This window comes from Aphelocoma coerulescens, chromosome 3 (assembly GCF_041296385.1).
Source record: "Aphelocoma coerulescens isolate FSJ_1873_10779 chromosome 3, UR_Acoe_1.0, whole genome shotgun sequence".
Classification (NCBI taxonomy): Eukaryota; Metazoa; Chordata; class Aves; order Passeriformes; family Corvidae; genus Aphelocoma; species Aphelocoma coerulescens.
Window position 1 is genome coordinate 17010695 of NC_091016.1, and position 25073 is coordinate 17035767.

Below are 25073 nucleotides of genomic sequence, written 5' to 3' on the forward strand. Positions count from 1 at the left end.
AGAATGCTCAAACAGGTCTTCCAAGGACGGCCTGTGCGCGGGGTCCATGGATAAACACCACCGGATGAGGTGCTGGCACTCTGGGGAGAGAAACGGGAAAACGCTGCTCAGCGGGACAAGGCTCCTGCCCCTGCTCTCCCAGATTCCACGGTGCCCAGGCCACACTAGGAGCGCTCGGAAGCTGCACCCCAACCTTCCCGTCGATCCTCCCTTTCGGATGAGAGCAGCCCAGAGGCACACGTGCCACCTCCTCCAGCTAACCCCAGCAGATCAGCCTCCTCCCTAGCTGCAAGAGCAGGACGCCTGTGTGCCACCTGCCCTCTGCCAACCACGTCCTTCCCCCCCTCCCCCCGTGCTGTGAAGGCGCATCCCCACCTTGAGACACCCGGGGCGGGAAGAAGAGCTGGCCCCGGATGATGTCCTCATCCGTGTTGAAAGGAAGGTGCCCACAGACCAGCTCATAGAGCAGGATGCCCAGGGACCAGATGGTGGCTGGCTGGCCATGGTAGCAGCCAAAGAGGATCCACTCCGGCGGGCTGTACTCCGGCGTGCCTACGGGACACGGGCGCAGCTCATCAGGCCCTGATGAGTGCTGCTCCCTCCCAGCCAGCTCCCATTCCACAACAGGCAGCCCTCGCCCCGCCGGAAAGCAACTTGGCTGCAGCCGGCTGCAGAAGGATTTCCCCTCGCTCCCTCCCTCTTCCGCCTCTGCCAGCAAAGGGGGGAATCTCTGCTGCCCGGCTGGGCCCCGCCTTTGGGCTCACCTGACATTCGGGTGTAGAAGGTGTCCTGGAGGACCGTGCCGCACCCGAAGTCGATGAGCTTTGCCTCGCCGGTGGCCAGGTCGACGAGGACGTTCTCGGCCTTGATGTCGCGGTGCAGGACGCCGCGGCTGGTGCAGTGCCGCACGGCCTCCAGCACCTGGCGGAACAGCCCCCGCGCCACGGGCTCCGTCAGGAAGCCCCGCTCCTCCAGGAAGTACCAGAGGTCCTGACAGCGCTCCGGACGCTCCATGACCAGCGCGAAGCCGTCGGGCAGCTCGAACCAGTCCAGGAGCCGCACCACGCCGCGGAAGCCAGGGCGCGACACCATCCAGAGCAGCGCCAGCTCCAGGGGCACAAGGGCGCCGTTGTGCTGCGGGGGGGACCGCGATGCCGTCAGCGGGGCCGATGCTGCGCCGAGCCTTCGGCACCCCGGCCCGGCCCCACCGCCGCTCGCCATTGCCCGGCCCGGGACGCTCCGCGGCCCCCGCTCACTGCACGTTCGCTCCCCTCGCAGCGTCCCGGCTCCCACCCTCCCGGGCCTCGCCCTAGCCCCGCCCGCCACGCCCCGCCGGCTTTCACTCACCAGCCGCGCCCACTCCGGGATGCGATCGCGGGACACTCGCTTGATGGCCACCTGCAAGTCAAGGCGAGCGGCGGGCTGAGCTCGTCGCCCGTCGCCCGTCGCCCGCCGCCCGCCGCCCCCCTCCGACCCGGCCCCACTCTTACCGGGGCGCCGTCGGCGAGCCGGGTCCCGGAGTAAACGCTGCCGCAGCCGCCGCTCCCCAGCAGCGGGCCCTGCCGGTAGAGCTGCTCCAGGGGAGGCTTCTCCGCCCGTGCGGGCGGCACCGCGCTCTCGGCATTCTGCCCGGGGCCCCCGGGCGCTGCTGCTTCCCGAGCCGCCCCGGGGCCGGCGGCCGAGCTGACGAGCGGCGGAGTTCGGAGCGGGGAAGCTGCCGGCGATGCTGCGGACGACGCTGCCGGGGACGGGGCGGGAGCCGGGCGGCAGCGGGGCGGCTCCGGGCGGAAGCGCCGGAGGGGCCTCGTTCGGGGCCGGGGCCGGGCCAGGGCCCGCGCCAGGCGGAGCCAAAAGAGCGTGCTGCTCCGCCAGCACCAGAGCGAGCGGCACTTCCAGCGGCGCCGCTGCCAGTACGGAGAGAGCCCGGCGGAGGCGGCACCGCGGCGGGCCGGGCAGGGGCGGGCAGGGGGCGGGCCCCGCCGAGGGGCGGCAGCGGGGCGGCTCCGGGCGGAGCCGCGGGAGGGGCCTCGGCCGGGGCCGGGCCAGGGCCCGCGCCAGGCGGAGCCAAAAGAGCGTGCTGCTCCGCCAGCACCAGAGCCGCTGCCAGGACGGAGAGAGCCCGGCGGAGGCGGCACCGCGGCGGGCACGGGGCGGCCCCGCAGAGGGGCGGCCCGCGGGACGCGGCATGAGCCGCGCTGGGAGAGGCGGAGACAGGGACGGGACGGGAGTGAGTGGAGTGTGAGAGGGAGAAGGGGACGGAGAGCGAGCGGAAATCCGAGTGGAAAACCGATCGAGAGAGGCGCTGCTGCCGCTGCTGCTGCCGCTGCTGCTGCCGCTGCTGCTGCCGCTGAGCCGCCGGAGCGCGCGGCCGTTCCGTTCGTCCGTTCCCTGCGCGAGCCCACCGGAGGAGCCGGCGCGCGCCCCGCGGAAGGGAAGAAGCAAACAAAGAAATAAATGCCCGTGAAAGAAATAACCTAATAAATCAATACAGAAATAAAGAAAAGTGTGGGCTTGTAGCTTTCTTCTTCCTTGGGTGAGATGAAGCATTTCACCGGGAAGAGTTCCCTGTCCTGATGGTTGTGCGAGAGTGGACAGGAGTGGAGCCTTTAATTTTCAGGTAGAAAAGATAAATCGTGTCAGTAATGTCATCTCTTTTCATCCTCTGTTGAGACAGTTGCAGGCTGCCAAAAGACAGAGTCTGCAATGTGGAACTTGGTCCCAAGCTTCTTTTTCTGCCAGAGGATGAGGAGGGGAAGTATCCCAGAATCACGGAGTCACGGCATTGTTTGGCTTGGACGGGACCTGAAAGATCACGTCGTTGCAAGCCCCCCTGCTGTGGCTAGGGACCCCTGGCACTGGACCAAGGGCTTGTCTAGAGCTCCTTTCAGCCTGGCCTTGAACACTGCCAGGGGAGGGGGTAGCCACACCTTCTCCGGGCAACCTGTGCCACGAGAGTCATTTTTCTGAATACCTCATCTAAACCTACTCTCTTTCCGTTTGGATCCATTCTCCCTTGTCCTGTCCTTGCCTGCCCTTGTCCAAAGTCCCTCTCCAGCTTTCTTGTAGGTTGCCGTCAGGTCCTGGAAGGCCACGGTTCTGTCGAGCCTAAGCCTAAGTGTCTTTTGCCGGCTGAAGAAGCCCAGCTGTCTCAGCCTTTCCTTGCAGGAGAGGTGCTCCAGCGCTCGCTAAATCTCGGTGTCCCCCGTCCGCACGTGCTCCAGCCCGTCCGTGTCCTTGCCATCTGTGCTGGGGAGCCCGGCAGAGCCGGATGCAGCGCTGCAGGTGCAGTGTCACCGGCGTGGAGGAGACACGGCCCTGCCAGCGGCTCCGGGAGCCAGCAGTTGGCGACTGGCCGCCCGCTTGCCAGAGAGCCGGGGCCTTTGTGCCTCCCCTGCTCCCCGCGCCTTTCCCCGCCGCTCCCTCGCTCGCTCGCTCGGGGGAAATCCACCCTCTGCCACCCCGCCCCGCTGCCCCGGGGGCTCCCCGGCGCCATCTTGAGGGCCCCAGGCCTCGGCCTCACCAGGCTCACCCGAAGGCCGTGGGGACACAAACACACGCACAGAAAGTGCCCTAGGGTTCCAAGGTCAAGCTTTTGCCTACGGCATCAGTTTGCTTTCAGACTGTGGACGAGATTATAAAATCACCAGGAGGAAAGAGCATGAAAAAGTTCTGCTTGGGCAGTACCTCAAGGCTTTGAGGGAGAGGGTTTGTGGTGCTTCCTCGCTCACAGGGAGCCGCAGGAAGTAAAACTAGAAATAAACTAGTAATAAACTAGTAAAAATAGTCATAACCCCGTATTAATTGGAAGGAAAACCTGAGGAATTGGCAGCTAGCCCCTCAGAAACATGAGGAGCAAAAGCCAGTCTTCTACCTGAGAGCTGCCTGGGCAGGGGCAATTCTTCCAATTGCATCAGCGTGGCCGTGGCTAGAAAGGGCAGCGAGGAGAGGAATTCAGCGTCTCCTGGCAGCCCCTGAAATCCCAGCTCTCACTTGCGTGCACCGGGGATTCTGCTTCAGACTCTGAACTTGCGCAGCCGCTCCTTGGGCGCTGTTTGCCCCCAGGCACAGCGGTGGGTGCTGCAGCAGCTGTCCCGCACACAGGGCTCTGGAGCCTCCCCGAGGCCGCCAAGGACTGGAGGAGGCCACGTGCCCGGGATCTGGTGCAGCACCGTGGGGTTGTGGGGGATGCTTTGGTCTCTTTGGGTGGAAGGTTGGGGAGCAGGGCAAATGGAATCAAGATGAGACAGGGATCAACCAGCGCCACGCCAGGCAGCCTTTTTTCCTACCGGGGCTCCTCTGAGTTTAGCGAGCTAATGAGGCCTGCGGAGCAAACGAGACCCGGGAGCGAGGAGGGAAGGGCTGGCTGGGAAGGAGTCAGATAAAGCCCTTGCAGGCATTTCTCTTTCCGAGGGGCTCCTGGGGAGACAAAGGAGACAAGAAGGATGTCCCATCTCGTGACACTCCCTTTTTTCCTTCAGGAGCTGTACCGCAGTCACTGCGTACAAGAGTTTCCATCGTGATCCCTTTGATGCCAGGGAGCACAAAGAACTTGGAACCTTGCCGGAGTCCAGCCCTGCCTGCCTATCTTGGAGCAGAGGGGAAAGATGAAGAAGTATTTGGGCGGGGCTTGAGCCGAAATGGCATTTTGCCGCTTCTGATTTCCTCCCAGCTTTTGCAGCGGGGCGACCACTGCGTCCCTGCAAACCGCTCCCCTTTCCAAAGCACACGCGAGCCTGGCTGGCAGCTCCGGCTTCTCGAAGGGGCTGCTGCCGTTGGCAACAGGAGCTGTTGTTGAAATTTTCGCGTTGCTTAACACCCCCTGCCAAAGGCCACCGAGTGGCTGAGGAAGGACCCAAAAAGATTACCCTGGAGGAAGGGGACCAAAAGCTTGGAAAAGGATGAAAGAAAGGCTCCGATGACAACGACAAGAACAAGATTTATTTTTGACAGCAAATTAACACCCGCCGCCCTCCAGCCCTCCCAGATTCGCAGGCCGAGCGGTGCTGCTTCCGTGCCTGAGGTGCTGGCACCCTGGGGAGAGAAACCAGAAAGCCGCGGTCAGCCGGACAGGGCTCCTGTCCCCCCTGTCCCAGCACGGCCTGTGCCCGGGCCAGGCTGCTGGCGGTGCCAATTCTCCGTTTCTAGAGGAGAGCAGCATGGCAGGCCACGTTCCACCTCCTCCACTTAAACACGGCAGAGCAGTCTCCTCAGCAGCTGCAAGAGCGGGATGCTCGTGTGCCCGCTGCCGTCTGCCGGAAGCCCTTCTGCCACCCGTTGCTGTGAAGCCGGGTACCCACCTCTGGAGACCTGCTGCCAGGAGAGGAGCCGATCCCGCACGAGGTCCTCGTCCGTCTTGAAGGCGATGGCCCCGCAGACCGCGGCCCCCCGGGGTAGCGCCGGCACCGGACGCACTCCACACACAGGGGGCCAGCGCTTCCCCATGCGGTCCGGGCACCTGGTGCAACCTTCCTGGAAAAAGCAAAGAACGATTGCATGAAAGTCAATTCAAAACAAGACCTGGAAGCAAGAAAAAGCGTCAAAGGTTATCACCGTATCACGGGCCTGGGGAGGGTCTGAGCACTCCATGCAAGCATTAAGGCTCTCCATGGCTGGGGAAAAACCCCACCTTTCCCACGCGTAAGCCCACCCCTTCCTCAAGGGCCCGCAAAGCAGACCAGCTGGGGCACGCCTTCGGAACCCGCCCCCCTCTGCTGCCCCCCGTCCCTACGGACGGATGCTTTTGCCAGGCTGGCTCCCCCCGCCCCAGCCCGGGCCAGGCTGGGTGGCAGAAGCTGTCAGCAAGGCCGGGCGCTGGCTCCCCCTGCACAGCATCCGTGCCCTGTCCCGCCAAAAAGCAACTTGGCGGCCGGCGGAAAAATTAATATTCCCCGGCGCCGCCAAGCGGGGAAGCTCCGGCGCCTGGCCCGGCCGAGCCCTGCCACGCCTGGAACCACGAGCATCCCCCCACCCCTCCGCCGGCTGTGGACTCATCTTGATTCCGTCGGGGCGCAGAGCGTGTCCTCCAGGAAGGGGCCGCAACCAAAGCCAACCGGCTTTGCCCCGCCAGCGGCCAGCTCGAGGACGGTGTTGTCCGGCTCCAGGTCGTGCTCCAGAAGAACACCCCGGCGGTGCCTCGGCTTGCGGGGACATCACGATGCCATTGAGCTGCAGGGGGATGTTTCCCCTTTTCCAGTCTGTGGCAACTTCACTGCACTGCCACGACTTCTCCAATAGGATGGGGAGCACTGAGCCGCTTCCTCCACAAGGCGCCGAGGACCAGCGGAAGCATCTCCTCGGCTGCGCTCTCTCCTCCGTGCCACGGCCGCAGGGAAACGCTCTGCCGTTTTCTTCGAGCGCCCCGAGACGCGTGCAGCTGGTGCTTGCTGGGCTCCTGGATCCTACTGTGCAGAGGGATGGATCTCTGCTGTCTCCTGGGCCAGGTGACGGTCCTGCAGCCAAGAATGCTCAAACAGGTCTTCCAAGGACGGCCTGTGCGCGGGGTCCATGGATAAACACCACCGGATGAGGTGCTGGCACTCTGGGGAGAGAAACGGGAAAACGCTGCTCAGCGGGACAAGGCTCCTGCCCCTGCTCTCCCAGATTCCACGGTGCCCAGGCCACACTAGGAGCGCTCGGAAGCTGCACCCCAACCTTCCCGTCGATCCTCCCTTTCGGACGAGAGCAGCCCAGAGGCACACGTGCCACCTCCTCCAGCTAACCCCAGCAGATCAGCCTCCTCCCTAGCTGCAAGAGCAGGACGCCTGCGTGCCACCTGCCCTCTGCCAACCACGTCCTTCCCCCCCTCCCCCCGTGCTGTGAAGGCGCATCCCCACCTTGAGACACCCGGGGCGGGAAGAAGAGCTGGCCCCGGATGATGTCCTCATCCGTGTTGAAAGGAAGGTGCCCACAGACCAGCTCATAGAGCAGGATGCCCAGGGACCAGATGGTGGCTGGCTGGCCATGGTAGCAGCCAAAGAGGATCCACTCCGGCGGGCTGTACTCCGGCGTGCCTACGGGACACGGGCGCAGCTCATCAGGCCCTGATGAGTGCTGCTCCCTCCCAGCCAGCTCCCATTCCACAACAGGCAGCCCTCGCCCCGCCGGAAAGCAACTTGGCTGCAGCCGGCTGCAGAAGGATTTCCCCTCGCTCCCTCCCTCTTCCGCCTCTGCCAGCAAAGGGGGGAATCTCTGCTGCCCGGCTGGGCCCCGCCTTTGGGCTCACCTGACATTCGGGTGTAGAAGGTGTCCTGGAGGACCGTGCCGCACCCGAAGTCGATGAGCTTTGCCTCGCCGGTGGCCAGGTCGACGAGGACGTTCTCGGCCTTGATGTCGCGGTGCAGGACGCCGCGGCTGGTGCAGTGCCGCACGGCCTCCAGCACCTGGCGGAACAGCCCCCGCGCCACGGGCTCCGTCAGGAAGCCCCGCTCCTCCAGGAAGTACCAGAGGTCCTGACAGCGCTCCGGACGCTCCATGACCAGCGCGAAGCCGTCGGGCAGCTCGAACCAGTCCAGGAGCCGCACCACGCCGCGGAAGCCAGGGCGCGACACCATCCAGAGCAGCGCCAGCTCCAGGGGCACAAGGGCGCCGTTGTGCTGCGGGGGGGACCGCGATGCCGTCAGCGGGGCCGATGCTGCGCCGAGCCTTCGGCACCCCGGCCCGGCCCCACCGCCGCTCGCCATTGCCCGGCCCGGGACGCTCCGCGGCCCCCGCTCACTGCACGCTCGCTCCCCTCGCAGCGTCCCGGCTCCCACCCTCCCGGGCCTCGCCCTAGCCCCGCCCGCCACGCCCCGCCGGCTTTCACTCACCAGCCGCGCCCACTCCGGGATGCGATCGCGGGACACTCGCTTGATGGCCACCTGCAAGTCAAGGCGAGCGGCGGGCTGAGCTCGTCGCCCGTCGCCCGTCGCCCGCCGCCCGCCGCCCCCCTCCGACCCGGCCCCACTCTTACCGGGGCGCCGTCGGCGAGCCGGGTCCCGGAGTAAACGCTGCCGCAGCCGCCGCTCCCCAGCAGCGGGCCCTGCCGGTAGAGCTGCTCCAGGGGAGGCTTCTCCGCCCGTGCGGGCGGCACCGCGCTCTCGGCATTCTGCCCGGGGCCCCCGGGCGCTGCTGCTTCCCGAGCCGCCCCGGGGCCGGCGGCCGAGCTGACGAGCGGCGGAGTTCGGAGCGGGGAAGCTGCCGGCGATGCTGCGGACGACGCTGCCGGGGACGGGGCGGGAGCCGGGCGGCAGCGGGGCGGCTCCGGGCGGAAGCGCCGGAGGGGCCTCGTTCGGGGCCGGGGCCGGGCCAGGGCCCGCGCCAGGCGGAGCCAAAAGAGCGTGCTGCTCCGCCAGCACCAGAGCGAGCGGCACTTCCAGCGGCGCCGCTGCCAGTACGGAGAGAGCCCGGCGGAGGCGGCACCGCGGCGGGCCGGGCAGGGGCGGGCAGGGGGCGGCCCCGCCGAGGGGCGGCAGCGGGGCGGCTCCGGGCGGAGCCGCGGGAGGGGCCTCGGCCGGGGCCGGGCCAGGGCCCGCGCCAGGCGGAGCCAAAAGAGCGTGCTGCTCCGCCAGCACCAGAGCCGCTGCCAGGACGGAGAGAGCCCGGCGGAGGCGGCACCGCGGCGGGCACGGGGCGGCCCCGCAGAGGGGCGGCCCGCGGGACGCGGCATGAGCCGCGCTGGGAGAGGCGGAGACAGGGACGGGACGGGAGTGAGTGGAGTGTGAGAGGGAGAAGGGGACGGAGAGCGAGCGGAAATCCGAGTGGAAAACCGATCGAGAGAGGCGCTGCTGCCGCTGCTGCTGCCGCTGCTGCTGCCGCTGCTGCTGCCGCTGAGCCGCCGGAGCGCGCGGCCGTTCCGTTCGTCTGTTCCCTGCGCGAGCCCACCGGAGGAGCCGGCGCGCGCCCCGCGGAAGGGAAGAAGCAAACAAAGAAATAAATGCCCGTGAAAGAAATAACCTAATAAATCAATACAGAAATAAAGAAAAGTGTGGGCTTGTAGCTTTCTTCTTCCTTGGGTGAGATGAAGCATTTCACCGGGAAGAGTTCCCTGTCCTGATGGTTGTGCGAGAGTGGACAGGAGTGGAGCCTTTAATTTTCAGGTAGAAAAGATAAATCGTGTCAGTAATGTCATCTCTTTTCATCCTCTGTTGAGACAGTTGCAGGCTGCCAAAAGACAGAGTCTGCAATGTGGAACTTGGTCCCAAGCTTCTTTTTCTGCCAGAGGATGAGGAGGGGAAGTATCCCAGAATCACGGAGTCACGGCATTGTTTGGCTTGGACGGGACCTGAAAGATCACGTCGTTGCAAGCCCCCCTGCTGTGGCTAGGGACCCCTGGCACTGGACCAAGGGCTTGTCTAGAGCTCCTTTCAGCCTGGCCTTGAACACTGCCAGGGGAGGGGGTAGCCACACCTTCTCCGGGCAACCTGTGCCACGAGAGTCATTTTTCTGAATACCTCATCTAAACCTACTCTCTTTCCGTTTGGATCCATTCTCCCTTGTCCTGTCCTTGCCTGCCCTTGTCCAAAGTCCCTCTCCAGCTTTCTTGTAGGTTGCCGTCAGGTCCTGGAAGGCCACGGTTCTGTCGAGCCTAAGCCTAAGTGTCTTTTGCCGGCTGAAGAAGCCCAGCTGTCTCAGCCTTTCCTTGCAGGAGAGGTGCTCCAGCGCTCGCTAAATCTCGGTGTCCCCCGTCCGCACGTGCTCCAGCCCGTCCGTGTCCTTGCCGTCCGTGCTGGGGAGCCCGGCAGAGCCGGATGCAGCGCTGCAGGTGCAGTGTCACCGGCGTGGAGGAGACACGGCCCTGCCAGCGGCTCCGGGAGCCAGCAGTTGGCGACTGGCCGCCCGCTTGCCAGAGAGCCGGGGCCTTTGTGCCTCCCCTGCTCCCCGCGCCTTTCCCCGCCGCTCCCTCGCTCCCTCGCTCGCTCGCTCGGGGGAAATCCACCCTCTGCCGCCCCGCCCCGCTGCCCCGGGGGCTCCCCGGCGCCATCTTGAGGGCCCCAGGCCTCGGCCTCACCAGGCTCACCCGAAGGCCGTGGGGACACAAACACACGCACAGAAAGTGCCCTAGGGTTCCAAGGTCAAGCTTTTGCCTACGGCATCAGTTTGCTTTCAGACTGTGGACGAGATTATAAAATCACCAGGAGGAAAGAGCATGAAAAAGTTCTGCTTGGGCAGTACCTCAAGGCTTTGAGGGAGAGGGTTTGTGGCGCTTCCTCGCTCACAGGGAGCCGCAGGAAGTAAAACTAGAAATAAACTAGTAATAAACTAGTAAAAATAGTCATAACCCCGTATTAATTGGAAGGAAAACCTGAGGAATTGGCAGCTAGCCCCTCAGAAACATGAGGAGCAAAAGCCAGTCTTCTACCTGAGAGCTGCCTGGGCAGGGGCAATTCTTCCGATTGCATCAGCGTGGCCGTGGCTAGAAAGGGCAGCGAGGAGAGGAATTCAGCGTCTCCTGGCAGCCCCTGAAATCCCAGCTCTCACTTGCGTGCACCGGGGATTCTGCTTCAGACTCTGAACTTGCGCAGCCGCTCCTTGGGCGCTGTTTGCCCCCAGGCACAGCGGTGGGTGCTGCAGCAGCTGTCCCGCACACAGGGCTCTGGAGCCTCCCCGAGGCCGCCAAGGACTGGAGGAGGCCACGTGCCCGGGATCTGGTGCAGCACCGTGGGGCTGTGGGGGATGCTTTGGTCTCTTTGGGTGGAAGGTTGGGGAGCAGGGCAAATGGAATCAAGATGAGACAGGGATCAACCAGCGCCACGCCAGGCAGCCTTTTTTCCTACCGGGGCTCCTCTGAGTTTAGCGAGCTAATGAGGCCTGCGGAGCAAACGAGACCCGGGAGCGAGGAGGGAAGGGCTGGCTGGGAAGGAGTCAGATAAAGCCCTTGCAGGCATTTCTCTTTCCGAGGGGCTCCTGGGGAGACAAAGGAGACAAGAAGGATGTCCCATCTCGTGACACTCCCTTTTTTCCTTCAGGAGCTGTACCGCAGTCACTGCGTACAAGAGTTTCCATCGTGATCCCTTTGATGCCAGGGAGCACAAAGAACTTGGAACCTTGCCGGAGTCCAGCCCTGCCTGCCTATCTTGGAGCAGAGGGGAAAGATGAAGAAGTATTTGGGCGGGGCTTGAGCCGAAATGGCATTTTGCCGCTTCTGATTTCCTCCCAGCTTTTGCAGCGGGGCGACCACTGCGTCCCTGCAAACCGCTCCCCTTTCCAAAGCACACGCGAGCCTGGCTGGCAGCTCCGGCTTCTCGAAGGGGCTGCTGCCGTTGGCAACAGGAGCTGTTGTTGAAATTTTCGCGTTGCTTAACACCCCCTGCCAAAGGCCACCGAGTGGCTGAGGAAGGACCCAAAAAGATTACCCTGGAGGAAGGGGACCAAAAGCTTGGAAAAGGATGAAAGAAAGGCTCCGATGACAACGACAAGAACAAGATTTATTTTTGACAGCAAATTAACACCCGCCGCCCTCCAGCCCTCCCAGATTCGCAGGCCGAGCGGTGCTGCTTCCGTGCCTGAGGTGCTGGCACCCTGGGGAGAGAAACCAGAAAGCCGCGGTCAGCCGGACAGGGCTCCTGTCCCCCCTGTCCCAGCACGGCCTGTGCCCGGGCCAGGCTGCTGGCGGTGCCAATTCTCCGTTTCTAGAGGAGAGCAGCATGGCAGGCCACGTTCCACCTCCTCCACTTAAACACGGCAGAGCAGTCTCCTCAGCAGCTGCAAGAGCGGGATGCTCGTGTGCCCGCTGCCGTCTGCCGGAAGCCCTTCTGCCACCCGTTGCTGTGAAGCCGGGTACCCACCTCTGGAGACCTGCTGCCAAGAGAGGAGCCGATCCCGCACGAGGTCCTCGTCCGTCTTGAAGGCGATGGCCCCGCAGACCGCGGCCCCCCGGGGTAGCGCCGGCACCGGACGCACTCCACACACAGGGTGCCAGCGCTTCCCCATGCGGTCCGGGCACCCGGTGCAACCTTCCTGGAAAAAGCAAAGAACGATTGCATGAAAGTCAATTCAAAACAAGACCTGGAAGCAAGAAAAAACGTCAAAGGTTATCACCGTATCACGGGCCTGGGGAGGGTCTGAGCACTCCATGCAAGCATTAAGGCTCTCCATGGCTGGGGAAAAACCCCACCTTTCCCACGCGTAAGCCCACCCCTTCCTCAAGGGCCCGCAAAGCAGACCAGCTGGGGCACGCCTTCGGAACCCGCCCCCCTCTGCTGCCCCCCGTCCCTACGGACGGATGCTTTTGCCAGGCTGGCTCCCCCCGCCCCAGCCCGGGCCAGGCTGGGTGGCAGAAGCTGTCAGCAAGGCCGGGCGCTGGCTCCCCCTGCACAGCATCCGTGCCCTGTCCCGCCAAAAAGCAACTTGGCAGCCGGCGGAAAAATTAATATTCCCCGGCGCCGCCAAGCGGGGAAGCTCCGGCGACTGGCCCGGCCGAGCCCTGCCACGCCTGGAACCACGAGCATCCCCCCACCCCTCCGCCGGCTGTGGACTCATCTTGATTCCGTCGGGGCGCAGAGCGTGTCCTCCAGGAAGGGGCCGCAACCAAAGCCAACCGGCTTTGCCCCGCCAGCGGCCAGCTCGAGGACGGTGTTGTCCGGCTCCAGGTCGTGCTCCAGAAGAACACCCCGGCGGTGCCTCGGCTTGCGGGGACATCACGATGCCATTGAGCTGCAGGGGGATGTTTCCCCTTTTCCAGTCTGTGGCAACTTCACTGCACTGCCACGACTTCTCCAATAGGATGGGGAGCACTGAGCCGCTTCCTCCACAAGGCGCCGAGGACCAGCGGAAGCATCTCCTCGGCTGCGCTCTCTCCTCCGTGCCACGGCCGCAGGGAAACGCTCTGCCGTTTTCTTCGAGCGCCCCGAGACGCGTGCAGCTGGTGCTTGCTGGGCTCCTGGATCCTACTGTGCAGAGGGATGGATCTCTGCTGTCTCCTGGGCCAGGTGACGGTCCTGCAGCCAAGAATGCTCAAACAGGTCTTCCAAGGACGGCCTGTGCGCGGGGTCCATGGATAAACACCACCGGATGAGGTGCTGGCACTCTGGGGAGAGAAACGGGAAAACGCTGCTCAGCGGGACAAGGCTCCTGCCCCTGCTCTCCCAGATTCCACGGTGCCCAGGCCACACTAGGAGCGCTCGGAAGCTGCACCCCAACCTTCCCGTCGATCCTCCCTTTCGGACGAGAGCAGCCCAGAGGCACACGTGCCACCTCCTCCAGCTAACCCCAGCAGATCAGCCTCCTCCCTAGCTGCAAGAGCAGGACGCCTGCGTGCCACCTGCCCTCTGCCAACCACGTCCTTCCCCCCCTCCCCCCGTGCTGTGAAGGCGCATCCCCACCTTGAGACACCCGGGGCGGGAAGAAGAGCTGGCCCCGGATGATGTCCTCATCCGTGTTGAAAGGAAGGTGCCCACAGACCAGCTCATAGAGCAGGATGCCCAGGGACCAGATGGTGGCTGGCTGGCCATGGTAGCAGCCAAAGAGGATCCACTCCGGCGGGCTGTACTCCGGCGTGCCTACGGGACACGGGCGCAGCTCATCAGGCCCTGATGAGTGCTGCTCCCTCCCAGCCAGCTCCCATTCCACAACAGGCAGCCCTCGCCCCGCCGGAAAGCAACTTGGCTGCAGCCGGCTGCAGAAGGATTTCCCCTCGCTCCCTCCCTCTTCCGCCTCTGCCAGCAAAGGGGGGAATCTCTGCTGCCCGGCTGGGCCCCGCCTTTGGGCTCACCTGACATTCGGGTGTAGAAGGTGTCCTGGAGGACCGTGCCGCACCCGAAGTCGATGAGCTTTGCCTCGCCGGTGGCCAGGTCGACGAGGACGTTCTCGGCCTTGATGTCGCGGTGCAGGACGCCGCGGCTGGTGCAGTGCCGCACGGCCTCCAGCACCTGGCGGAACAGCCCCCGCGCCACGGGCTCCGTCAGGAAGCCCCGCTCCTCCAGGAAGTACCAGAGGTCCTGACAGCGCTCCGGACGCTCCATGACCAGCGCGAAGCCGTCGGGCAGCTCGAACCAGTCCAGGAGCCGCACCACGCCGCGGAAGCCAGGGCGCGACACCATCCAGAGCAGCGCCAGCTCCAGGGGCACAAGGGCGCCGTTGTGCTGCGGGGGGGACCGCGATGCCGTCAGCGGGGCCGATGCTGCGCCGAGCCTTCGGCACCCCGGCCCGGCCCCACCGCCGCTCGCCATTGCCCGGCCCGGGACGCTCCGCGGCCCCCGCTCACTGCACGCTCGCTCCCCTCGCAGCGTCCCGGCTCCCACCCTCCCGGGCCTCGCCCTAGCCCCGCCCGCCACGCCCCGCCGGCTTTCACTCACCAGCCGCGCCCACTCCGGGATGCGATCGCGGGACACTCGCTTGATGGCCACCTGCAAGTCAAGGCGAGCGGCGGGCTGAGCTCGTCGCCCGTCGCCCGTCGCCCGCCGCCCGCCGCCCCCCTCCGACCCGGCCCCACTCTTACCGGGGCGCCGTCGGCGAGCCGGGTCCCGGAGTAAACGCTGCCGCAGCCGCCGCTCCCCAGCAGCGGGCCCTGCCGGTAGAGCTGCTCCAGGGGAGGCTTCTCCGCCCGTGCGGGCGGCACCGCGCTCTCGGCATTCTGCCCGGGGCCCCCGGGCGCTGCTGCTTCCCGAGCCGCCCCGGGGCCGGCGGCCGAGCTGACGAGCGGCGGAGTTCGGAGCGGGGAAGCTGCCGGCGATGCTGCGGACGACGCTGCCGGGGACGGGGCGGGAGCCGGGCGGCAGCGGGGCGGCTCCGGGCGGAAGCGCCGGAGGGGCCTCGTTCGGGGCCGGGGCCGGGCCAGGGCCCGCGCCAGGCGGAGCCAAAAGAGCGTGCTGCTCCGCCAGCACCAGAGCGAGCGGCACTTCCAGCGGCGCCGCTGCCAGTACGGAGAGAGCCCGGCGGAGGCGGCACCGCGGCGGGCCGGGCAGGGGCGGGCAGGGGGCGGCCCCGCCGAGGGGCGGCAGCGGGGCGGCTCCGGGCGGAGCCGCGGGAGGGGCCTCGGCCGGGGCCGGGCCAGGGCCCGCGCCAGGCGGAGCCAAAAGAGCGTGCTGCTCCGCCAGCACCAGAGCCGCTGCCAGGACGGAGAGAGCCCGGCGGAGGCGGCACCGCGGCGGGCACGGGGCGGCCCCGCAGAGGGGCGGCCCGCGGGACGCGGCATGAGCCGCGCTGGGAGAGGCGGAGACAGGGACGGGACGGGAGTGAGTGGAGTGTGAGAGGGAGAAGGGGACGGAGAGCGAGCGGAAATCCGAGTGGAAAACCGATCGAGAGAGGCGCTGCTGCCGCTGCTGCTGCCGCTGCTGCTGCCGCTGCTGCTGCCGCTGCTGCTGCCGCTGAGCCGCCGGAGCGCGCGGCCGTTCCGTTCGTCCGTTCCCTGCGCGAGCCCACCGGAGGAGCCGGCGCGCGCCCCGCGGAAGGGAAGAAGCAAACAAAGAAATAAATGCCCGTGAAAGAAATAACCTAATAAATCAATACAGAAATAAAGAAAAGTGTGGGCTTGTAGCTTTCTTCTTCCTTGGGTGAGATGAAGCATTTCACCGGGAAGAGTTCCCTGTCCTGATGGTTGTGCGAGAGTGGACAGGAGTGGAGCCTTTAATTTTCAGGTAGAAAAGATAAATCGTGTCAGTAATGTCATCTCTTTTCATCCTCTGTTGAGACAGTTGCAGGCTGCCAAAAGACAGAGTCTGCAATGTGGAACTTGGTCCCAAGCTTCTTTTTCTGCCAGAGGATGAGGAGGGGAAGTATCCCAGAATCACGGAGTCACGGCATTGTTTGGCTTGGACGGGACCTGAAAGATCACGTCGTTGCAAGCCCCCCTGCTGTGGCTAGGGACCCCTGGCACTGGACCAAGGGCTTGTCTAGAGCTCCTTTCAGCCTGGCCTTGAACACTGCCAGGGGAGGGGGTAGCCACACCTTCTCCGGGCAACCTGTGCCACGAGAGTCATTTTTCTGAATACCTCATCTAAACCTACTCTCTTTCCGTTTGGATCCATTCTCCCTTGTCCTGTCCTTGCCTGCCCTTGTCCAAAGTCCCTCTCCAGCTTTCTTGTAGGTTGCCGTCAGGTCCTGGAAGGCCACGGTTCTGTCGAGCCTAAGCCTAAGTGTCTTTTGCCGGCTGAAGAAGCCCAGCTGTCTCAGCCTTTCCTTGCAGGAGAGGTGCTCCAGCGCTCGCTAAATCTCGGTGTCCCCCGTCCGCACGTGCTCCAGCCCGTCCGTGTCCTTGCCGTCCGTGCTGGGGAGCCCGGCAGAGCCGGATGCAGCGCTGCAGGTGCAGTGTCACCGGCGTGGAGGAGACACGGCCCTGCCAGCGGCTCCGGGAGCCAGCAGTTGGCGACTGGCCGCCCGCTTGCCAGAGACCCGGGGCCTTTGTGCCTCCCCTGCTCCCCGCGCCTTTCCCCGCCGCTCCCTCGCTCCCTCGCTCGCTCGCTCGGGGGAAATCCACCCTCTGCCGCCCCGCCCCGCTGCCCCGGGGGCTCCCCGGCGCCATCTTGAGGGTCCCAGGCCTCGGCCTCACCAGGCTCACCCGAAGGCCGTGGGGACACAAGCACACGCACAGAAAGTGCCCTAGGGTTCCAAGGTCAAGCTTTTGCCTACGGCATCAGTTTGCTTTCAGACTGTGGACGAGATTATAAAATCACCAGGAGGAAAGAGCATGAAAAAGTTCTGCTTGGGCAGTACCTCAAGGCTTTGAGGGAGAGGGTTTGTGGTGCTTCCTCGCTCACAGGGAGCCGCAGGAAGTAAAACTAGAAATAAACTAGTAATAAACTAGTAAAAATAGTCATAACCCCGTATTAATTGGAAGGAAAACCTGAGGAATTGGCAGCTAGCCCCTCAGAAACATGAGGAGCAAAAGCCAGTCTTCTACCTGAGAGCTGCCTGGGCAGGGGCAATTCTTCCGATTGCATCAGCGTGGCCGTGGCTAGAAAGGGCAGCGAGGAGAGGAATTCAGCGTCTCCTGGCAGCCCCTGAAATCCCAGCTCTCACTTGCGTGCACCGGGGATTCTGCTTCAGACTCTGAACTTGCGCAGCCGCTCCTTGGGCGCTGTTTGCCCCCAGGCACAGCGGTGGGTGCTGCAGCAGCTGTCCCGCACACAGGGCTCTGGAGCCTCCCCGAGGCCGCCAAGGACTGGAGGAGGCCACGTGCCCGGGATCTGGTGCAGCACCGTGGGGTTGTGGGGGATGCTTTGGTCTCTTTGGGTGGAAGGTTGGGGAGCAGGGCAAATGGAATCAAGATGAGACAGGGATCAACCAGCGCCACGCCAGGCAGCCTTTTTTCCTACCGGGGCTCCTCTGAGTTTAGCGAGCTAATGAGGCCTGCGGAGCAAACGAGACCCGGGAGCGAGGAGGGAAGGGCTGGCTGGGAAGGAGTCAGATAAAGCCCTTGCAGGCATTTCTCTTTCCGAGGGGCTCCTGGGGAGACAAAGGAGACAAGAAGGATGTCCCATCTCGTGACACTCCCTTTTTTCCTTCAGGAGCTGTACCGCAGTCACTGCGTACAAGAGTTTCCATCGTGATCCCTTTGATGCCAGGGAGCACAAAGAACTTGGAACCTTGCCGGAGTCCAGCCCTGCCTGCCTATCTTGGAGCAGAGGGGAAAGATGAAGAAGTATTTGGGCGGGGCTTGAGCCGAAATGGCATTTTGCCGCTTCTGATTTCCTCCCAGCTTTTGCAGCGGGGCGACCACTGCGTCCCTGCAAACCGCTCCCCTTTCCAAAGCACACGCGAGCCTGGCTGGCAGCTCCGGCTTCTCGAAGGGGCTGCTGCCGTTGGCAACAGGAGCTGTTTCGCGTTGCTTAACACCCCCTGCCAAAGGCCACCGAGTGGCTGAGGAAGGACCCAAAAAGATTACCCTGGAGGAAGGGGACCAAAAGCTTGGAAAAGGATGAAAGAAAGGCTCCGATGACAACGACAAGAACAAGATTTATTTTTGACAGCAAATTAACACCCGCCGCCCTCCAGCCCTCCCAGATTCGCAGGCCGAGCGGTGCTGCTTCCGTGCCTGAGGTGCTGGCACCCTGGGGAGAGAAACCAGAAAGCCGCGGTCAGCCGGACAGGGCTCCTGTCCCCCCTGTCCCAGCACGGCCTGTGCCCGGGCCAGGCTGCTGGCGGTGCCAATTCTCCGTTTCTAGAGGAGAGCAGCATGGCAGGCCACGTTCCACCTCCTCCACTTAAACACGGCAGAGCAGTCTCCTCAGCAGCTGCAAGAGCGGGATGCTCGTGTGCCCGCTGCCGTCTGCCGGAAGCCCATCTGCCACCCGTTGCTGTGAAGCCGGGTACCCACCTCTGGAGACCTGCTGCCAGGAGAGGAGCCGATCCCGCACGAGGTCCTCGTCCGTCTTGAAGGCGATGGCCCCGCAGACCGCGGCCCCCCGGGGTAGCGCCGGCACCGGACGCACTCCACAAACAGGGGGCCAGCGCTTCCCCATGCGGTCCGGGCACCCGGTGCAACCTTCCTGGAAAAAGCAAAGAACGATTGCATGAAAGTCAATTCAAAACAAGACCTGGGAGCAAGAAAAAGCGTCAAAGGTTATCACCGTATCACGGGCCTGGGGAGGGTCTGAGCACTCCATGCAAGCATTAAGGCTCTCCATGGCTGGGGAAAAACCCCACCTTTCCCACGCGTAAGCCCACCCCTTCCTCAAGGGCCCGCAAAGCAGACCAGCAGGGGCACGCCTTCGGAACCCGCCCCCCTCTGCTGCCCCCCGTCCCTACGGACGGATGCTTTTGCCAGGCTGGCTCCCCCCGCCCCAGCCCGGGCCAGGCTGGGTGGCAGAAGCTGTCAGCAAGGCCGGGCGCTGGCTCCCCCTGCACAGCATCCGTGCCCTGTCCCGCCAAAAAGCAACTTGGCGGCCGGCGGAAAAATTAATATTCCCCGGCGCCGCCAAGCGGGGAAGCTCCGGCGCCTGGCCCGGCCGAGCCCTGCCACGCCTGGAACCACGAGCATCCCCCCACCCCTCCGCCGGCTGTGGACTCATCTTGATTCCGTCGGGGCGCAGAGCGTGTCCTCCAGGAAGGGGCCGCAACCAAAGCCAACCGGCTTTGCCCCGCCAGCGGCCAGCTCGAGGACGGTGTTGTCCGGCTCCAGGTCGTGCTCCAGAAGAACACCCCGGCGGTGCCTCGGCTTGCGGGGACATCACGATGCCATTGAGCTGCAGGGGGATGTTTCCCCTTTTCCAGTCCGTGGCAACTTCACTGCACTGCCACGACTTCTCCAATAGGATGGGGAGCACTGAGCCGCTTCCTCCACAAGGCGCCGAGGACCAGCGGAAGCATCTCCTCGGCTGCGCTCTCTCCTCCGTGCCACGGCCGCAGGGAAACGCTCTGCCGTTTTCTTCGAGCGCCCCGAGACGCGTGCAGCTGGTGCTTGCTGGGCTCCTGGATCCTACTGTGCAGAGGGATGGATCTCTGCTGTCTCCTGGGCCAAGTGACGGTCCTGCAGCCAAGAATGCTCAAACAGGTCTTCCAAGGACGGCCTGTGCGCGGGGTCCATGGATAAACACCACCGGATGAGGTGCTGGCACTCTGGGGAGAGAAACGGGAAAACGCTGCTCAGCGGGACAAGGCTCCTGCCCCTGCTCTCCCAGATTCCACGGTGCCCAGGCCACACTAGGAGCGCTCGGAAGCTGCACCCCAACCTTCCCGTCGATCCTCCCTTTCGGACGAGAGCAGCCCAGAGGCACACGTGCCACCTCCTCCAGCTAACCCCAGCAGATCAGCCTCCTCCCTAGCTGCAAGAGCAGGACGCCTGCGTGCCACCTGCCCTCTGCCAACCACGTCCTTCCCCCCCTCCCCCCGTGCTGTGAAGGCGCATCCCCACCTTGAGACACCCGGGGCGGGAAGAAGAGCTGGCCCCGGATGATGTCCTCATCCGTGTTGAAAGGAAGGTGCCCACAGACCAGCTCATAGAGCAGGATGCCCAGGGACCAGATGGTGGCTGGCTGGCCATGGTAGCAGCCAAAGAGGATCCACTCCGGCGGGCTGTACTCCGGCGTGCCTACGGGACACGGGCGCAGCTCATCAGGCCCTGATGAGTGCTGCTCCCTCCCAGCCAGCTCCCATTCCACAACAGGCAGCCCTCGCCCCGCCGGAAAGCAACTTGGCTGCAGCCGGCTGCAGAAGGATTTCCCCTCGCTCCCTCCCTCTTCCGCCTCTGCCAGCAAAGGGGGGAATCTCTGCTGCCCGGCTGGGCCCCGCCTTTGGGCTCACCTGACATTCGGGTGTAGAAGGTGTCCTGGAGGACCGTGCCGCACCCGAAGTCGATGAGCTTTGCCTCGCCGGTGGCCAGGTCGACGAGGACGTTCTCGGCCTTGATGTCGCGGTGCAGGACGCCGCGGCTGGTGCAGTGCCGCACGGCCTCCAGCACCTGGCGGAACAGCCCCCGCGCCACGGGCTCCGTCAGGAAGCCCCGCTCCTCCAGGAAGTACCAGAGGTCCTGACAGCGCTCCGGACGCTCCATGACCAGCGCGAAGCCGTCGGGCAGCTCGAACCAGTCCAGGAGCCGCACCACGCCGCGGAAGCCAGGGCGCGACACCATCCAGAGCAGCGCCAGCTCCAGGGGCACAAGGGCGCCGTTGTGCTGCGGGGGGGACCGCGATGCCGTCAGCGGGGCCGATGCTGCGCCGAGCCTTCGGCACCCCGGCCCGGCCCCACCGCCGCTCGCCATTGCCCGGCCCGGGACGCTCCGCGGCCCCCGCTCACTGCACGCTCGCTCCCCTCGCAGCGTCCCGGCTCCCACCCTCCCGGGCCTCGCCCTAGCCCCGCCCGCCACGCCCCGCCGGCTTTCACTCACCAGCCGCGCCCACTCCGGGATGCGATCGCGGGACACTCGCTTGATGGCCACCTGCAAGTCAAGGCGAGCGGCGGGCTGAGCTCGTCGCCCGTCGCCCGTCGCCCGCCGCCCGCCGCCCCCCTCCGACCCGGCCCCACTCTTACCGGGGCGCCGTCGGCGAGCCGGGTCCCGGAGTAAACGCTGCCGCAGCCGCCGCTCCCCAGCAGCGGGCCCTGCCGGTAGAGCTGCTCCAGGGGAGGCTTCTCCGCCCGTGCGGGCGGCACCGCGCTCTCGGCATTCTGCCCGGGGCCCCCGGGCGCTGCTGCTTCCCGAGCCGCCCCGGGGCCGGCGGCCGAGCTGACGAGCGGCGGAGTTCGGAGCGGGGAAGCTGCCGGCGATGCTGCGGACGACGCTGCCGGGGACGGGGCGGGAGCCGGGCGGCAGCGGGGCGGCTCCGGGCGGAAGCGCCGGAGGGGCCTCGTTCGGGGCCGGGGCCGGGCCAGGGCCCGCGCCAGGCGGAGCCAAAAGAGCGTGCTGCTCCGCCAGCACCAGAGCGAGCGGCCCTTCCAGCGGCGCCGCTGCCAGTACGGAGAGAGCCCGGCGGAGGCGGCACCGCGGCGGGCCGGGCAGGGGCGGGCAGGGGGCGGCCCCGCCGAGGGGCGGCAGCGGGGCGGCTCCGGGCGGAGCCGCGGGAGGGGCCTCGGCCGGGGCCGGGCCAGGGCCCGCGCCAGGCGGAGCCAAAAGAGCGTGCTGCTCCGCCAGCACCAGAGCCGCTGCCAGGACGGAGAGAGCCCGGCGGAGGCGGCACCGCGGCGGGCACGGGGCGGCCCCGCAGAGGGGCGGCCCGCGGGACGCGGCATGAGCCGCGCTGGGAGAGGCGGAGACAGGGACGGGACGGGAGTGAGTGGAGTGTGAGAGGGAGAAGGGGACGGAGAGCGAGCGGAAATCCGAGTGGAAAACCGATCGAGAGAGGCGCTGCTGCTGCCGCTGCTGCTGCCGCTGCTGCTGCCGCTGCTGCTGCCGCTGCTGCTGCCGCTGAGCCGCCGGAGCACGCGGCCGTTCCGTTCGTCCGTTCCCTGCGCGAGCCCACCGGAGGAGCCGGCGCGCGCCCCGCGGAAGGGAAGAAGCAAACAAAGAAATAAATGCCCGTGAAAGAAATAACCTAATAAATCAATACAGAAATAAAGAAAAGTGTGGGCTTGTAGCTTTCTTCTTCCTTGGGTGAGATGAAGCATTTCACCGGGAAGAGTTCCCTGTCCTGATGGTTGTGCGAGAGTGGACAGGAGTGGAGCCTTTAATTTTCAGGTAGAAAAGATAAATCGTGTCAGTAATGTCATCTCTTTTCATCCTCTGTTGAGACAGTTGCAGGCTGCCAAAAGACAGAGTCTGCAATGTGGAACTTGGTCCCAAGCTTCTTTTTCTGCCAGAGGATGAGGAGGGGAAGTATCCCAGAATCACGGAGTCACGGCATTGTTTGGCTTGGACGGGACCTGAAAGATCACGTCGTTGCAAGCCCCCCTGCTGTGGCTAGGGACCCCTGGCACTGGACCAAGGGCTTGTCTAGAGCTCCTTTCAGCCTGGCCTTGAACACTGCCAGGGGAGGGGGTAGCCACACCTTCTCCGGGCAACCTGTGCCACGAGAGTCATTTTTCTGAATACCTCATCTAAACCTACTCTCTTTCCGTTTGGATCCATTCTCCCTTGTCCTGTCCTTGCCTGCCCTTGTCCAAAGTCCCTCTCCAGCTTTCTTGTAGGTTGCCGTCAGGTCCTGGAAGGCCACGGTTCTGTCGAGCCTAAGCCTAAGTGTCTTTTGCCGGCTGAAGAAGCCCAGCTGTCTCAGCCTTTCCTTGCAGGAGAGGTGCTCCAGCGCTCGCTAAATCTCGGTGTCCCCCGTCCGCACGTGCTCCAGCCCGTCCGTGTCCTTGCCATCCGTGCTGGGGAGCCCGGCAGAGCCGGATGCAGCGCTGCAGGTGCAGTGTCACCGGCGTGGAGGAGACACGGCCCTGCCAGCGGCTCCGGGAGCCAGCAGTTGGCGACTGGCCGCCCGCTTGCCAGAGAGCCGGGGCCTTTGTGCCTCCCCTGCTCCCCGCGCCTTTCCCCGCCGCTCCCTCGCTCCCTCGCTCGCTCGCTCGGGGGAAATCCACCCTCTGCCGCCCCGCCCCGCTGCCCCGGGGGCTCCCCGGCGCCATCTTGAGGGCCCCAGGCCTCGGCCTCACCAGGCTCACCCGAAGGCCGTGGGGACACAAGCACACGCACAGAAAGTGCCCTAGGGTTCCAAGGTCAAGCTTTTGCCTACGGCATCAGTTTGCTTTCAGACTGTGGACGAGATTATAAAATCACCAGGAGGAAAGAGCATGAAAAAGTTCTGCTTGGGCAGTACCTCAAGGCTTTGAGGGAGAGGGTTTGTGGTGCTTCCTCGCTCACAGGGAGCCGCAGGAAGTAAAACTAGAAATAAACTAGTAATAAACTAGTAAAAATAGTCATAACCCCGTATTAATTGGAAGGAAAACCTGAGGAATTGGCAGCTAGCCCCTCAGAAACATGAGGAGCAAAAGCCAGTCTTCTACCTGAGAGCTGCCTGGGCAGGGGCAATTCTTCCGATTGCATCAGCGTTGCCGTGGCTAGAAAGGGCAGCGAGGAGAGGAATTCAGCGTCTCCTGGCAGCCCCTGAAATCCCAGCTCTCACTTGCGTGCACCGGGGATTCTGCTTCAGACTCTGAACTTGCGCAGCCGCTCCTTGGGCGCTGTTTGCCCCCAGGCACAGCGGTGGGTGCTGCAGCAGCTGTCCCGCACACAGGGCTCTGGAGCCTCCCCGAGGCCGCCAAGGACTGGAGGAGGCCACGTGCCCGGGATCTGGTGCAGCACCGTGGGGCTGTGGGGGATGCTTTGGTCTCTTTGGGTGGAAGGTTGGGGAGCAGGGCAAATGGAATCAAGATGAGACAGGGATCAACCAGCGCCACGCCAGGCAGCCTTTTTTCCTACCGGGGCTCCTCTGAGTTTAGCGAGCTAATGAGGCCTGCGGAGCAAACGAGACCCGGGAGCGAGGAGGGAAGGGCTGGCTGGGAAGGAGTCAGATAAAGCCCTTGCAGGCATTTCTCTTTCCGAGGGGCTCCTGGGGAGACAAAGGAGACAAGAAGGATGTCCCATCTCGTGACACTCCCTTTTTTCCTTCAGGAGCTGTACCGCAGTCACTGCGTACAAGAGTTTCCATCGTGATCCCTTTGATGCCAGGGAGCACAAAGAACTTGGAACCTTGCCGGAGTCCAGCCCTGCCTGCCTATCTTGGAGCAGAGGGGAAAGATGAAGAAGTATTTGGGCGGGGCTTGAGCCGAAATGGCATTTTGCCGCTTCTGATTTCCTCCCAGCTTTTGCAGCGGGGCGACCACTGCGTCCCTGCAAACCGCTCCCCTTTCCAAAGCACACGCGAGCCTGGCTGGCAGCTCCGGCTTCTCGAAGGGGCTGCTGCCGTTGGCAACAGGAGCTGTTGTTGAAATTTTCGCGTTGCTTAACACCCCCTGCCAAAGGCCACCGAGTGGCTGAGGAAGGACCCAAAAAGATTACCCTGGAGGAAGGGGACCAAAAGCTTGGAAAAGGATGAAAGAAAGGCTCCGATGACAACGACAAGAACAAGATTTATTTTTGACAGCAAATTAACACCCGCCGCCCTCCAGCCCTCCCAGATTCGCAGGCCGAGCGGTGCTGCTTCCGTGCCTGAGGTGCTGGCACCCTGGGGAGAGAAACCAGAAAGCCGCGGTCAGCTGGACAGGGCTCCTGTCCCCCCTGTCCCAGCACGGCCTGTGCCCGGGCCAGGCTGCTGGCGGTGCCAATTCTCCGTTTCTAGAGGAGAGCAGCATGGCAGGCCACGTTCCACCTCCTCCACTTAAACACGGCAGAGCAGTCTCCTCAGCAGCTGCAAGAGCGGGATGCTCGTGTGCCCGCTGCCGTCTGCCGGAAGCCCATCTGCCACCCGTTGCTGTGAAGCCGGGTACCCACCTCTGGAGACCTGCTGCCAAGAGAGGAGCCGATCCCGCACGAGGTCCTCGTCCGTCTTGAAGGCGATGGCCCCGCAGACCGCGGCCCCCCGGGGTAGCGCCGGCACCGGACGCACTCCACAAACAGGGGGCCAGCGCTTCCCCATGCGGTCCGGGCACCCGGTGCAACCTTCCTGGAAAAAGCAAAGAACGATTGCATGAAAGTCAATTCAAAACAAGACCTGGGAGCAAGAAAAAGCGTCAAAGGTTATCACCGTATCACGGGCCTGGGGAGGGTCTGAGCACTCCATGCAAGCATTAAGGCTCTCCATGGCTGGGGAAAAACCCCACCTTTCCCACGCGTAAGCCCACCCCTTCCTCAAGGG

At 64.6% G+C, this 25073-nt stretch overlaps 2 protein-coding genes across 2 annotated transcripts; both read right to left on the bottom strand.

Moving 5' to 3' along the window:
- Positions 1-6205: 6205 nt before the first annotated feature.
- On the bottom strand, positions 6206-9958 carry LOC138107029 (serine/threonine-protein kinase pim-3-like). The gene is given in 8 exon segments (XM_069008361.1): positions 6206-6409; positions 6411-6538; positions 6834-7010; positions 7223-7592; positions 7806-7856; positions 7949-8362; positions 8550-8652; positions 9696-9958. Coding segments are annotated over 8 exon segments (1710 nt in total).
- A 9179-nt stretch (positions 9959-19137) lies between these two features.
- Positions 19138-22905, bottom strand: LOC138107030 (serine/threonine-protein kinase pim-3-like). The gene is given in 8 exon segments (XM_069008362.1): positions 19138-19341; positions 19343-19470; positions 19766-19942; positions 20155-20524; positions 20738-20788; positions 20881-21294; positions 21482-21584; positions 22643-22905. Coding segments are annotated over 8 exon segments (1710 nt in total).
- Positions 22906-25073: the final 2168 nt, after the last annotated feature.